General features: G+C 51.4%; 4 protein-coding genes across 4 annotated transcripts; 2 read left to right on the top strand and 2 right to left on the bottom strand.

The window, feature by feature from the left end:
• Positions 1-1,152: 1,152 nt before the first annotated feature.
• Positions 1,153-4,712, bottom strand: A1O5_04305 (CAMK/CAMKL/PASK protein kinase; the record flags this gene model as incomplete). The annotated part of the gene is made up of 5 exons (XM_007744912.1): positions 1,153-1,307; positions 1,359-1,376; positions 1,428-1,529; positions 1,578-4,516; positions 4,567-4,712. The coding sequence occupies 5 exons, from the start codon at positions 4,710-4,712 to the stop codon at positions 1,153-1,155; spliced, it is 3,360 nt and encodes a 1,119-aa protein (XP_007743102.1).
• A 1,243-nt stretch (positions 4,713-5,955) lies between these two features.
• Positions 5,956-8,199, bottom strand: A1O5_04304 (uncharacterized protein; the record flags this gene model as incomplete). Its single annotated transcript, XM_007744911.1, has 5 exons — positions 5,956-7,222; positions 7,274-7,773; positions 7,831-7,989; positions 8,046-8,160; positions 8,183-8,199. The coding sequence occupies 5 exons, from the start codon at positions 8,197-8,199 to the stop codon at positions 5,956-5,958; spliced, it is 2,058 nt and encodes a 685-aa protein (XP_007743101.1).
• A 617-nt stretch (positions 8,200-8,816) lies between these two features.
• A1O5_04303 (uncharacterized protein) lies at positions 8,817-10,115 on the top strand (the record flags this gene model as incomplete). The annotated part of the gene is made up of 1 exon (XM_007744910.1): positions 8,817-10,115. One exon carries the CDS (start codon positions 8,817-8,819, stop codon positions 10,113-10,115), a length of 1,299 nt encoding a protein of 432 aa, XP_007743100.1.
• Positions 10,116-12,565: 2,450 nt separating this feature from the next.
• On the top strand, positions 12,566-12,962 carry A1O5_04302 (uncharacterized protein; the record flags this gene model as incomplete). The annotated part of the gene is made up of 2 exons (XM_007744909.1): positions 12,566-12,619; positions 12,684-12,962. The coding sequence occupies 2 exons, from the start codon at positions 12,566-12,568 to the stop codon at positions 12,960-12,962; spliced, it is 333 nt and encodes a 110-aa protein (XP_007743099.1).
• Between the last annotated feature and the right edge of the window lie 246 nt (positions 12,963-13,208).

Genomic DNA, 13,208 nt, shown 5'->3' with positions numbered 1-13,208 from the left:
CCATCCGTGACGACACTTCGTTGTGTGAAGACAGGTGTGATCCGGGGCCCTTTTCCGAACCGAGGAATCCAACCTCTCCTCTTCTTGCAGTTGTCGCGAGACATGCGGCAGAGGCCTTACCGCACGGCAGTTCGCCAGGAAATGGCTACCGCCTGCTTGTCACTCGGAGTACAGCCGAACGTGGTGTGTCTAGTCAGATGGCAAGCTTACCCCAAGGGCTGCCCGAGGACAACACTTGCCAGCGCGGACTGGACTTGAGTGTCTTTTGGCGTCAGGCTTGTTTCCACACTATTAGCAAGGGCAACGGGAGAATCTCCAGAGTTTAAGCGAGGGCTAGGCTAGGGAGGCATGCCCAAAGAAACTCCAGGAACTCCGTACCCAGATCCCCGCAGTTGCACTCCCTTTCCCCAGCTCCCAAATTCGGCTGAATGTGTTCCGTTCTCTTCAGGGGCGTTCATCCGCGTCCCGGCAATGACCAGGTGTAACTATGTGCACACAAACGTCTATGTGGACAATGCAGGGCTCAAGGACGTGGAGGGATGGTGGGAGTAGAGGGAGATGCCTTTCGTGACAGGAGACACCGGCCTGCTGAGAACTCATGACGAGAAACATCGAGCAGAACGACTGATGGAATCTGAAGGATACGTGGTAACAGCTCCGCATCGCTTCTGAAACCTGGAGTCCAAAGGTACCATTCGTCTGCCGAGGGACAACTATTCTTCAACCGCATTTTGGGATTTGAAGGTCTCGTTGGTCCCTAGCTAGCTCTCTCCACATTTCGGGGTTGAGAGTCGACCGTGGCTGCATCATGCGAGGCACGTTCTTCGACCTCCGTATCCAATATGCACACCGTGCTACCTGCGATTCGGTCTCCCAGGAGAGCCTGGTCTCGACCGAACTGCCACCTCTCCACGCGTGGTGCTGCTTTTCCCCTCTGGTTCGTTATCCCATTTTTGGACGTCTGCGATTGTGGCTGGTACTCGACAAGCCCGTCCATATTTGCATATCTGAAACGCCCAAGCTTTCAAACCTCCTCGTCCACTTGTCTAAAAAGATTTGTATCCGCCGGCAAAAGTTCTTTTTTTATCGCCATAAATCTGGTCATTTAGCACATAAAGCCCACTTGAGTCCCAAAAGATGAATCCAATCGTTTCAGTCATCGTCTTCTTCAAGCCAAGGATCGTCAAGCACTTCTTCAATGGTGCTACGTCTGTCCACATCACGGTCCAACATCTTCCGAATGAGTTCTAGGCATTCTTCAGAAAATGGCAAAAACGGAACCCGCAGTGGGTGATCGAGTATTTCATCTGCCACAAGTCAGTCTGAAAGCAGCCCAGTCTCGGCGTGACGATTCTCACCTAAGTTATAAAAAGGATCTTGCAGGCTATTAGTCATGGCTCAATCAAGCAGGGGCAAGCTCGACTCACTTTCTTTGTACGCAATGGTGTATAACAATATGCCCAATGCCCATACGTCTTGTTCCTTGCCGCCATAGGGTCTGCCATGAAGAACTTCCGGGGCAGCATAGTCTACAGATGTTAAGAGCTAAACACCATGCAGGGTCTGTTGACACTCACCTATAGTTCCCACAAACACGTCAAATGGTCCATTTTTGATATATGCAGCGCTGCCAAAGTCAATCAATTTGATTCGTCCTTCGCCATCCAAAACAACATTCTCATCTTTAATGTCTCGATGCACCACAAGAGCCTTCGTGTGGAGATGATGAATAGCGTCCACTACCTGGCGAAAGATGTTCCGACTCTCGGCCTCGGTCATGTTTGTCCTCAGCTCGATATAGTCGAACAGGTCCATACCCGGAATGCCATGAGGTAGCATTTCAATGTAATAATTGATATCATCCTCGAAGAAGTCAATCATCTCCACGATATTAGGGTGTCGGAGCCCATCTCGACGAAGATAATCTAGGACATGGATCTCCAACGGAACGGTGCCCAACCTGCGGTCTCTGGTCCAAGTGTCGACCAGGATACGCTTTTTGGTCACATACTTGAGAACCATCTTCCTCGACTGACCTTTCTTGTATCTAACAAGCTTAACCTGACCGTATGCTCCAGAGCCCATTTCCTCTAAGATAATGAAGTCATCAATGGTCTTTTTCTTGTGAGAAATATATGTCATATGGGGAGGTGGATGTTCGAGCGGTTCATCCATGGTGACGGACTCTGTTTCATCTGATTGATCAGCCACAAGCGAAAGCTGGGAGCTGTCTCCGGATCTGTCTGAGGGCACTGGAGGTGGAGAAGGGAGCGTTGGGGGTGGTTCTGGTTGTGATGGTGGCGACAAAGAGCGTTCATGCGCCAAATAGTTATCATCGTTGGGGCCTATTCCCACACCATGAATATTGCGGGAATAGATGATCCAGAGTGCGTAAACAAGCTCCGCCACGGCAACACTTGATTCCGCCCGGAGCTCATCTTTTTCCTCGATCACAGCCTCATCCGACATGGGAAAGACAGTTTCACTGCGAATGACTCTCATCTGAATATCAACCATAATGTCCGATCCATCTCGATGTTTAGCGGGGACACCGCACGGCCTTAAGAATATGTGGGCAGGATTTTCTTTGCCTTCGCGAAGTGAGAGAATGGTTCGAGCTCGACGAAAGCTGTGTTCTGGCACAACAATGCCATCAACGAGGTCGACACCGTCATCCTGCCTTAGAATGCTCAAAACATCCTCGAAGCTGGGGATCAGACTAGCGATACGCAAGCCATCAAGTTTCGGATACCCAAACAGAGCTGCTGAGAATATGCTGTTCGAGCTCGTGATTTTAAGAGTATCTGGGTCCAAGACCATGACACCTGCTATGTGAGGCAGACTGGAAATTCGGATCTGGTCTCCTGTCGGTGATACCTCCACTGTGGTCGGTATACGGACATGTTCAATCGTTTCTGCTGCGAAATACCCTATGTAATGTTTGTCGTGGGAGTCAAGTGCATCCAACGGGAACTTTGGAAGGAGAGACTTGAGGGGTGTGCCATCAAGGTCGGACCGGCCCCAAATGGCAAGTATCTCACCATGAGCACTTTTCACCGCGCCCATGTCATCAATATCGAGGTATGCGACGTCCTCGGTGATCTCTTCGATCACCCAGATAAGACCACCGCGTTTTTCCATGACCCAAAAGCTGGCTGCACCCTTGCTGCCATCTCGTCTTTGAATGGGCACGATGTCTCCGCAAAGCAGGACGCCCCTTGATTTGTTTGACGGGTGGTTCTTAGGCTTGGGGCTGTAGTGGCCGCCAGAGCCATCGTCCGTCCTTGCTCTTTCTGAAGATTTGTTAGCTCGAGAGGGAGCTTTACTAAGTAGCCGAGCTGTAATACCGCTTCTTGACCCTACCAATGACAGGCTAGTGCTTCTCGCTTCACTCTTCGGAGGGGACGGGGACTGCGGTTCCTGAACTTCTTCAGGTCGCGACAGTCTCATCTCCAACCAGTGCCTTCTTTCTTCCTGAATGATTCCAAGGATACTCAAAGACCGGAGTTCAGCTCGTGTAACTCCGAAGATCAGGCAGGCCAGATCATTGGCTGCCAGAATCGTCCAAGGAGCATCTGCCGTTGTGCGAAAAACAGCCTGGTGCGCAGGCGACCACTTGCTGCTGTGGGTATGGACGGACGAGGGATTTCCAGTGGTAGGTGTAGCAGGAACACCTGTGATCGAAGAAGCGCGCACAGCGCCTTGCGTAAGATTGTTGTCATCAGCCGAGTATGGCTGAGCAAGTGCTTCTATAAGCTTCTGCTGTAGAGACAGAGAGTGCAGATCCGTGTACGTCCTCTTGAGGCCCGTCCGCGGAGGCACATCTATAGAATCTGATCTGGTTGGCGGTATCTGCATTTCAAGACCAGGCTCATTCGGCGACATGTCATCATCTAGGGAATATTTTCGTCTTTGCATTGCTTCCTCGGGGTCAGGGCTCGCAACTTCCTGTCCGGCATGCTCCAACTCCCGGCCAAAGCTCTTTTCGAAAACATTGCGTCCATCGGTGTGGGCAGGGCCCGTGAAGGGCCCCAGACCCACCGCTTTGGATCTGCTGTTGCTTGTGTCGATGGGAATGATGTTTGCCTTCTTGAGCAGGTCCATCATGCCCTGAAGCTCTGGATCCCCACTGACTCGCGCTTGGGCGTGAGCCAAGGCTGGATTTGAGGCCCATGACGAACGGTCCCTCACGAAATCGATTGACTTCTGAAGAATGTTCTGCCTGCTGTGTAGGACCTCCTCGGACTGCTTGGCGAAAGAGAATGAGTGGAGAGATTCTGAGGGAAAGCGATGAAGATCCTCTAGCACAGGAGAAGAGGGTCCGCTCATCATATAGCCCGTTGAAACGGACCGGCTGGAGGAGCCTGATATTGGCGCAGTCTTGGAGTGATGCAGCACAGGAGCAATAAATTCTCCGGCCTCCAAGATCAGCGTAGGGGTTCGTAGCGACGGCCCTTGTCGTCTGATTCTTCGAAGGCCGGACCTGCCCAAGCCGTCATGGTCGATACGAGCAGCCCTAAATGTTGGTCAAACCCCCGATCTTCCCTGGACAACATGTACACCCACCTTTTGAGATTGTTCATCTCTTGAGCGGTCCCCGCGTCGAAGGAGAAGCGTGTTCTCTGAGGAAACGAGGGTGCATCGTACTTGACGGGATGTAGGTTCCCGGTGCTCTTATTCTTCGGGATTCGTAGTGACTGGTCTCCGCCCATGCCAGTCGAGGGTACAGCGAGGAGGGGAGAAAGAGGCGGGGTGGTGTCTCCTTCGTACACATGTCAATACATGTCTAAATTCAGCTGGTTGTTCCAACAAGTAGCGAATGGCGCCAGGCTCCTCCCAGCAGAGCCATAGGCTCAATGCATACCGTGAATATCCAATCCATTTCGTTTCATGCTGAATATTGGCACTTTGATTGCTCGTCAGGCCGCCGGGCCGACCAGTCCAATACCAGCCAGTATTACAATGCCTACCTAGACAGAGGCATCTCTCTGCAGGTATGTACGTTGACGAACGTAAGGTCGAGCGCGGAAAAGGAGGGTATTAAATCAGATACTGTCTCTAAATTTGAATTGCACCCTTAGGTGAGAAAGATCAGAACGGCAAAGACGGACGGCGACAGGCAAGATACCTCAGGGTGCGAAGGTGAGGTTGATAAGTCGTGGCGATCCCAGGATGGGAAGCAAAGAATCGTCGATCAAGAGGCTATCGGCTATTATGCAGGTCGCGAGTTGAGAGGAGATTGTGGAAAGGTGAGTCGTGTTCAAGCTGCATAGTGTAGGCGCAGTTGTGCAGTCGGTGGCGATTGGTCCTCCCAGCCAGTAGCCTAAGCCCTTCGGTTTGCATGTGGCCACCGCTGCCACCACTGATTTGAGCTGGACCGCTTCAAAGGAACTTCGCCTGGTGGCCTTTTTTTGCGAGAGATCTGGCAGCCTCATGCCCGAACCGCCTAGCTAATATTCCAACGATCGCGAATGAAAGCATCTGGCCCACAGGATTCGGAGCCAGGCCTCAACCGAAACAAACAGGCCTCCTCCTCCCTGCAACACTGGCGAAATTTGGGCGACACCGGGCTCTCGATCGCAGGCTATATATCTGGACAACCGGATCATTCGACCAGGCTGCGTCCTGATACAGACACGATTTGATCGTCATCGCTTTCCCACCTAATGTACCATCAACAAACACCGGCACAAAGGGGCACAAAGGGTTTCCGTCACCAACCCAACGGTCACAGCCACACTGCGAGACGGGCTTGGAGCTCCGGAAATGTCGGACTTATAAGGCTTCAAAAGAAAACTCAAACAGCAAGTCTATATTAGACGCCTGACTCGCGACCCGTCGACATCTCTACTAAGAATGCAAAAATATCTTGACGTCGTTCAAATGCATCGCTGATACATACACTGACGTTACACACCAACCGATCACTTCCGGCGTTAGCGCTTGTTCTTCTCCTCAGCCTTGTCCTCCTCGAATCTTAGTCAAGGAAAAGCCGTCATCCTCCCTCCCCGAGTCTCTGCGCTCCTGCTGCATCTTGGTTTCAACTGCCTTGTTCTTGAGTCTGGTACCGGACTCGCTTTCCCTTTTACGTTCTGGTAGGTCCGCAACAGAACTGACGAAGCTAGACCGGTGTCGGTTCTCCCCAAGCATAAACGAAAATGATGAGTCCATCAGTGACGGCCGTGGCAACGCCTTGTTTGCTGCTACACCACCTCCATTTCCGTCTGTGGCATTTTTAGCCGACTCAGGGGTTCGTGATTCTGGTTTCTTGTCGTCCTCTTTTTCCGAGACGTGTCCGCCTCGAACTTCTTTCCTTGAATCTTGCGCAGTCGGGTTGGTCGTTTTGATTGGCTTGTTTGAATCCTGGGATGCTTGTTCCTTTGGAATAGGGATTTCTGGATTGGACAGATAAACCGAGACGAATTGGATCTTGGCCAGGCAAATGTTTAGGTCCTGTTCTGCCTCTCCAGCTGCTTCCGGAGTCGTCAGCTTAATCGCCCTCAACGATTCCAATGCATCATCTAGCATTTGGGCGAGCACCACATTCCTTTCCTGTAATAATTCTGCTTTCTGTTTTAAATTCTGTGACAACACCTCAGCTTCAGCTTCTGGACCTGTCCGCTCGGGAACGACCAACTGAGGTGCATCAAGACTGGAATGCCTGGCATGTGATGATTGATAGTGATTCATATTTCGCCGGACCTCGCCAACCGCGCTTCTAACGGCTTTCGAGACATCCCAACCTTCGGTTCGCTTGTGAAGATTGCCTGTGACTTCTCGAAACAGTCCTTCGAGCTGTCTTTGTGGGGAATCGAACCGCCCTGGAGACGCATTGGGTGATTGTCGATGCTGAGGGGTTCGGGTTGCTCTGATGGCAGATGGGCTGCGTCTACTTGGAGCTTCGGTCCGCTTCGGCCGTCTGCCAGAGTATCGCTGGATGACTATTGCTCCAGCCTCGCGGTCCCGGTTCTTGTCCAAGAAGACAGCGTCCCTGACTAAGGACCGGGGGTCCCCAGCGGAGCTAGGGAGAGTGTAGTGAGTGAGTGCAGTGATGGCGGCGGTGTAGTCTGATTCGATCAACGACCAGCGAGATCTCAACAGCATTGCGACACAAGTCAAATCGACGATATCTGACCTTAAATTCTCGGCAAAGAGAACATCCCATATCCTGAGGACATCTTTGAACTCGAACTCCCGCCCGAACAGCAGCCGAATCCAACGGCTGCATGCTGTCAGATATAGCATGTTACGCCATAAAAAGGGGGTAACTCACATAGAATAGATCTGGGGAAGAATGCCGAGTACATGTAAGTGGAGGGCTAGTTCCGGATCGACGGCATTGAGAATGTCGTCGTGGATTCTTTTGCTTCTTGCAACGATAGGGGAGGAGTCACGGTTCTCGCCAACTTCGTAGAAGGCTTTCGCTGTCTGCATCAAGGCACAGAAGAGGTTGAATGAATCATGCTCAACGAATTTGTCGTCCAGCACCTCTGTCATGAAATCAACGCCTTCAGCCTTTTTAACAGCCTCTGGGACAGACATTAGATCCACCGCATCTTGTTGAACGACCCACACAATGGGCGCCAACAGTTCATGCATGCCTTGTCGGTATCCAATATCCGGGTTTAGTTTCGCGTAAATAAAGAGGATGTCCAGCAGTTTCTTCTGAGTAGCAGGTTCGCGGAAGAAGTAATTGTCCTGCATGCATCGTCTTACATCCTGGAATATCTCCTCCCGGCTTATCTCGTCTTGCCGTAGACTTGCCCAGGGAGACTTTGCTTCGTCAGACGTCAGACCCTTGAAGTGTTTCCAAGAGACGAAGCAACATACATTTTCATCGTCCGCCAGGGGGTCTGCAGACGAGTGAAGGTCATTGGGGTGTTCTATAAAGCGTAAAAAGTGATCCCGTAGAGAGGCGTAGGCGTACCGAGACTCGGCCAACTTTCTGGACCACGAACCCTGGCTCAATGGTCCGTAGAGGAGGAAAGCCTAGTAGAATTGATGTTGGCCGACAATATTTCTGGACGGCCAAGCAGGTCACGAACCTTCCAAGAAACGGACCGCAACCCTTCTTCACATGGATCGAAGCCTTCACCGTCTCTTACAGCCTGTCTCAAGTCGACTCCTATCGAGGTACTGAACAGCGACGTCCACCGACGCCTAAGATAGAGTCAGTGTGTACGTGATTTCCAAAGACATTCTTCTTACTGTATATCTGCAAAGGTCCGCATGACCGCCAGTCATGTCCAACGAAGAGGCCAATGGTAAAGAAGAGGTAAATTGATAAATGGCCGACACAAATCGCGTTGGCGGTTATGCCTGAAGTCACGGGTCGGCCTTGCATTTGACGGTGTTAGATGCTTGGCATATGTGCTGCTTTTAACACCAGCTGCTCGGACGAACCACTTGCAACATCACATTGCCTACCCAACGCTTACAAACTATACATGGATAATTCTGCTGGATTCATGACTATTACCGTATTGGATATACAATCAAGTAGCAGGACAGATAATGAAGGATTTGATTTACCCTACGTGGTACGTAAAGTAGGATCTAGTAGGTTGTCAGGAGCTGGACATTTCCCCCCCCCCCCCCCCCCCCACGATATCAATTGGCTCTTGCGCGGGGAAAGAGGGCCAGGCTGGCATCATCCTCAATCCCGAAACATGGCGAATCGCCAGCAGTTTTCTACGTACATATCCCTTGAAACTCACCCTCCACTTGTAGTTTCCCGCTAGCTATAGCATGCATCAAGTGCCACCGAAAATCCGCACGACGACCTCAGCGTCAACCTGTCATGCAGTTCGTTGACAATGTCGGCCGATTTGTATGCAGCGTTTTTGGCGGATAAGGCACCAAGTCTGGAAGAGACAGGAAACACACCGACCTATGCAACGACGATTGCTCCTTCTACAACCGCCATTGATATTCAGCTCCCAACCCCGGTCCAACCAACGCTGCAGCAGAAGGCGCCTTCGCCACTCTGGCAGCGGGACACGGGTGTGAGCCACGTCCTCTTTGATACCGAAGACGCCGATTTTGAGGATGAATTTGGCGACTTTGAAACGGCACGCGACTCCACTAATAATGGGATCAATATTAGACAACATGACTTGGTGGCGCAAGCGGGCCTCATCTCTACCAACATATCCGATCGAGCGCCTTTAGTTCCTGATCTTCCGGATGCCGATAACATGCTCTGCGAACCATCGCATCGAGGAATCAAGCTCTCACAGACCTCAACAGTCCAGAATAATCAGAGTGGTACGAGAGACGCAGCAATCGGCGCACAGCCTTCGTGGGACGACGATTGGGGCGATTTTGAGCAGACAGAGCCCGCAGGCGCTCTTCAATTAGCCGTGGAAGCGACCACTCACGCGTCCGATGATGAATGGGAGCCTCTCGACGACTGTATACCTGCTTCAAACCAGCAGATTTCTCATCCAAACATACTTGCATCGACGGAAAGCAAAGCTATGTCGGTCGCTTTCCAACCCGACACCCAGACTTCAGCATTTGAGAGGCCGACCAATGTCCCACCACCCTCCTCTCTTCTGCAGTTACTCTCTTCCGTCTTTGACTTCATCCACAAGAGCAATGCTGATCATACGTTCTCAAAATCGGAACTGGCGTCGAAGGTGCTGCTCGTCTTTCGGGTTTCCGGCCGAATAGCGTCAGGCAGGACCTTGCGGTGGAAGAGAGATGCCCTCTTAGCCCAAAGTGTGAGGATAGGTCAATCGGGCAAGAGCGGCGGGATGAAACTAACAGCGGTGAACAAGAGTGAGGCAACCAAGGAAGAAAGAGACACGGAAGAGATGGTTCGAGATTGGTCAAGCTACGTCCATGAATTCAACAGCATCCTTGCCCAAGCCCAAGTTACCCCTCACCGGATGAGGCTATCTTCCACTCCTTCCCTTAAGAAATTGGAACACACAGACCCCTCTGACCCGTCGAAGCAATGTGTTCTCTGTGGATTGAAGCGGACGGAAAGACTGAGCGATATTGATGTCGACGTGGATGATCTTTTCGGTGAGTTTTGGGTTGAACATTGGGGCCACAAGGATTGCTTCAACTTCTGGTATTCATACAAGAATATGCTCGGACACCGTTAAGAACGAAACTGGTCTCAATCGAGTACCAGAGTTAAGACTCGCTTCCGCAAACATCGAAGCATTGACTTGATGTCTAATGCACCCATTACTCACAGCACGTGTCCACGTTCCAGGTGCGGTAAGGTCCCGTGTCTGCAGCGCACGGCTCATCAAGCTCGTACCTAGCCGACTTTTCTCTCATCTCAGCTTGTGTCCAGTGGAAAGCTTCACATCCGTCACAGTTGAAGTCTGATGCTGGTTCGTCGCCACACGAACAAGGACTGATCGCCCGATCGTTCTTGCAGAACTCACTCACTCTGTGGCAGTCGAGACAGACCCGGAGGGAGACTTCCCTGAAGAGCTGTTCTCGTTGCTCTCTTTCGCTTTTATCATGTTCTGTGTCTCGACGTTTCCCATCACGGTTTGCATTGTCTTGGTACGCTAAATCAGACCGGGTGTTGACCTGCGGCTCGCTCAACTCCCAGGTCACAGAGGAGTTGAAGTTAGTTGCTCGACAGTATCGGAGACAATGGTGGCAGAAGAGAAGACTCGGGGGCATCCAGGACGACAGTTTCGACATCAATATCAAATGGGTCTCCCAATCCCCAGGGCAAGCCTGTTGATTCCGTTGCATAAATGGTGCAACGTGTGCAGCCATGGCCTTGGAGGTGAGTGCGAGGCTGATGAGGTTTGCTTTGCAGGAGACTCTTTTGAAGACGCAGGCTAGGACACTGTGTGGGAGACATTCGAAAATTGACAGTGGCATTTTGGCTGGGGTTGCGGTACGAGACTACTTTGAGATCAGATCGAGATCTCAAGAAATGAACAGCAATTGAGCATACCGCTTGTGGTAACCAAACCTCATCCAGGTCCACCTTGCTGTTGAGGCGGGTGAGGCGGGTGAGGCGTCTCGACTGCCCGCGATCTGGGGAAGGGCCTGAGAAAGTAACTTGACATTTCATGTTGTTCCGCCTTGTTGAGTCAGCTCCGGGTAGAGGACAAAACCAGCAATCTCCGTCAGGTAAAGACCACACGATGCAATTAGGAGAGAGCTCGTCGCATACGTTGCGAGACAGGGCCCAAGCCATGTGAGCTGAAAACACCCTTCCAAGAATTAGAATCTTACAATCTTACAAGCCTTACCAAAGAAAGGAAGAAAAGGTCAAGATAACGAGAGTGGTTTCAGTTCATTGAGAATAAATTGTTGATGGGATGGTGACAACAAAGTGAATGTTTACCAGCAACTGCAGTCTCCCGCCTGAACCCAAGGCAGGCTCTTTATCGTCTTTCCTTCCATTTTAACTCACTTCGCTTGCGACGCTGGCATTTGTCACCTCACCAGACAGTGACCGCAATGAACCAAGCTATATTGGAACAATGGAAGGAGGCCAGGACCGCGACCTCTGAAGCCGGACGCTCCAAAAGGACGGCTGCCATGGAAGATACAACAGAGATATACTCGAGGATTGCTGCTGGAGACAGTCAGAGACACAAATCATCTCAATGCCTGACACTTGTGTTGGACCACACCAGTTTATAGTCCCTTACTTTGCAGCCTCGCCTTCCATTCTTGCATCAGTTTCTGACCTGTTGGGCCGGGGGTGACCAGACTGACAAGGTGAGCAGGCAATTGGCAGGCAACAACAGGCAACAAGGCTCGCAGCTTCTTTGTGGCCGAAGTTTAGCCGATATCGATAAACGCACCCGACGCCAGAGTCTCAGCCGCCACAGTAGGAGGGACAGCACAGAGAAAGGCGCTGGTAACAATGATTTGAACCGAACCGCCACATGTGGCTTGATAGGCTCCTTTGATGCCTGGAAAAGGTGCTTGCTCTGGTAAACTGGGTTCCCATTTTCGCAGGATCAGAGCACAACTTCATAGTCATGATTCACGGTACCACCCTAGGTAAGCTAGTGGGGCTGGCATGAACAAGAAAGGCCCGAGAATGAAGTCTCGGATAGGACTGCGGTCCAAGCCGCATGAGTTTTAACCCCAACATCGATTTCCATGTTCCAGTGAACTCCGTCACTACGTCCGTCTGCTATGCTACGCAGATCATCCTATCCATGACTTGAGCTGTACAGCCAGACATCTAACACAACCAGACTTACCACGGTAGACTTCGCCATTCTCCAGTTCCACGGCCGAGTCCAAACACCCGTCCTCAGGGCAGTCACGAGCCATTCGATCCGTGTCCCTCCCGCTTCCAACGCTCCCACCCACTTCTTTCAGCTTCCTACCGACGACGTCGAGTTGACGATTGTTCTCATCGATCACGAGCCTACCACTAGACCGTCGCTGTCGGACTATAGGGATAGTCTCGAGGGTACCCCGGATACAAGAGCCGCGCAAGAAGATCTTGGACGAGTAATTGACAAGAAAGGAGGGGCTGCAGCTCGCTGGCGGAGGTCGACCAACGTCTCTGGCTTTAACAGCATCGAGGTTGTAGCTAGAAAACGCCCTGAGCAAAATGGGACTTGCGTACAACGTCTACCTCAACTCTGCTAAAATATTTGGCTGCAAGGTATACCCTCCTCGTCTGATGCCTAGGTGTTCCCGTTCGTTAACGGAGCTTGTGAATGCTCTAGAACTGTAAAACACACCTCGCCGACTTCGACGACATCATTTCACGCAATTTCCGAGGCCAACACGGGAAGGCCTTCCTATTCTCCACTGTTGTCAATATCAAGCAGGCCGAAGCCATGGAACGCAATATGACCACCGGTAGACACATTGTGAGGGATATCAAGTGCAAGCAGTGCGATGAGACGGTGGGATGGAAATATGATAAGGCATACGAGGCTGCAGAAAAGTATAAAGAAGGGAAATTCATTTTGGAAAGCGAGTTGCTCTGCACGGTGACTTGAACGAGGCGCCAAAAGACCAGATATAGGGAGCATTTCGGGGGAGCATTGGGAGGCACCGGAGTTCTCTGATATTGGTACCTTGGGGGTACCGTTGGAGTCGACCATGATGGTCCTGTCGGTCGGACTTGGGGAGCATGGTTTCGGATCGGTGGATTTGGTATGAAGGATATTCCCTAGAACAATGAACGAGCGATACCGCTGCTTTGCTCCGTGATAGCCCATCGAGATGTGGGACGAAGTCTTTTC

Source organism: Cladophialophora psammophila (assembly GCF_000585535.1).
Source record: "Cladophialophora psammophila CBS 110553 chromosome Unknown aczJe-supercont1.5, whole genome shotgun sequence".
NCBI lineage: Eukaryota > Fungi > Ascomycota > Eurotiomycetes > Chaetothyriales > Herpotrichiellaceae > Cladophialophora > Cladophialophora psammophila.
Note: the sequence above shows the minus strand (reverse complement) of the source record. Positions and strands in the feature narration are given on the sequence as shown.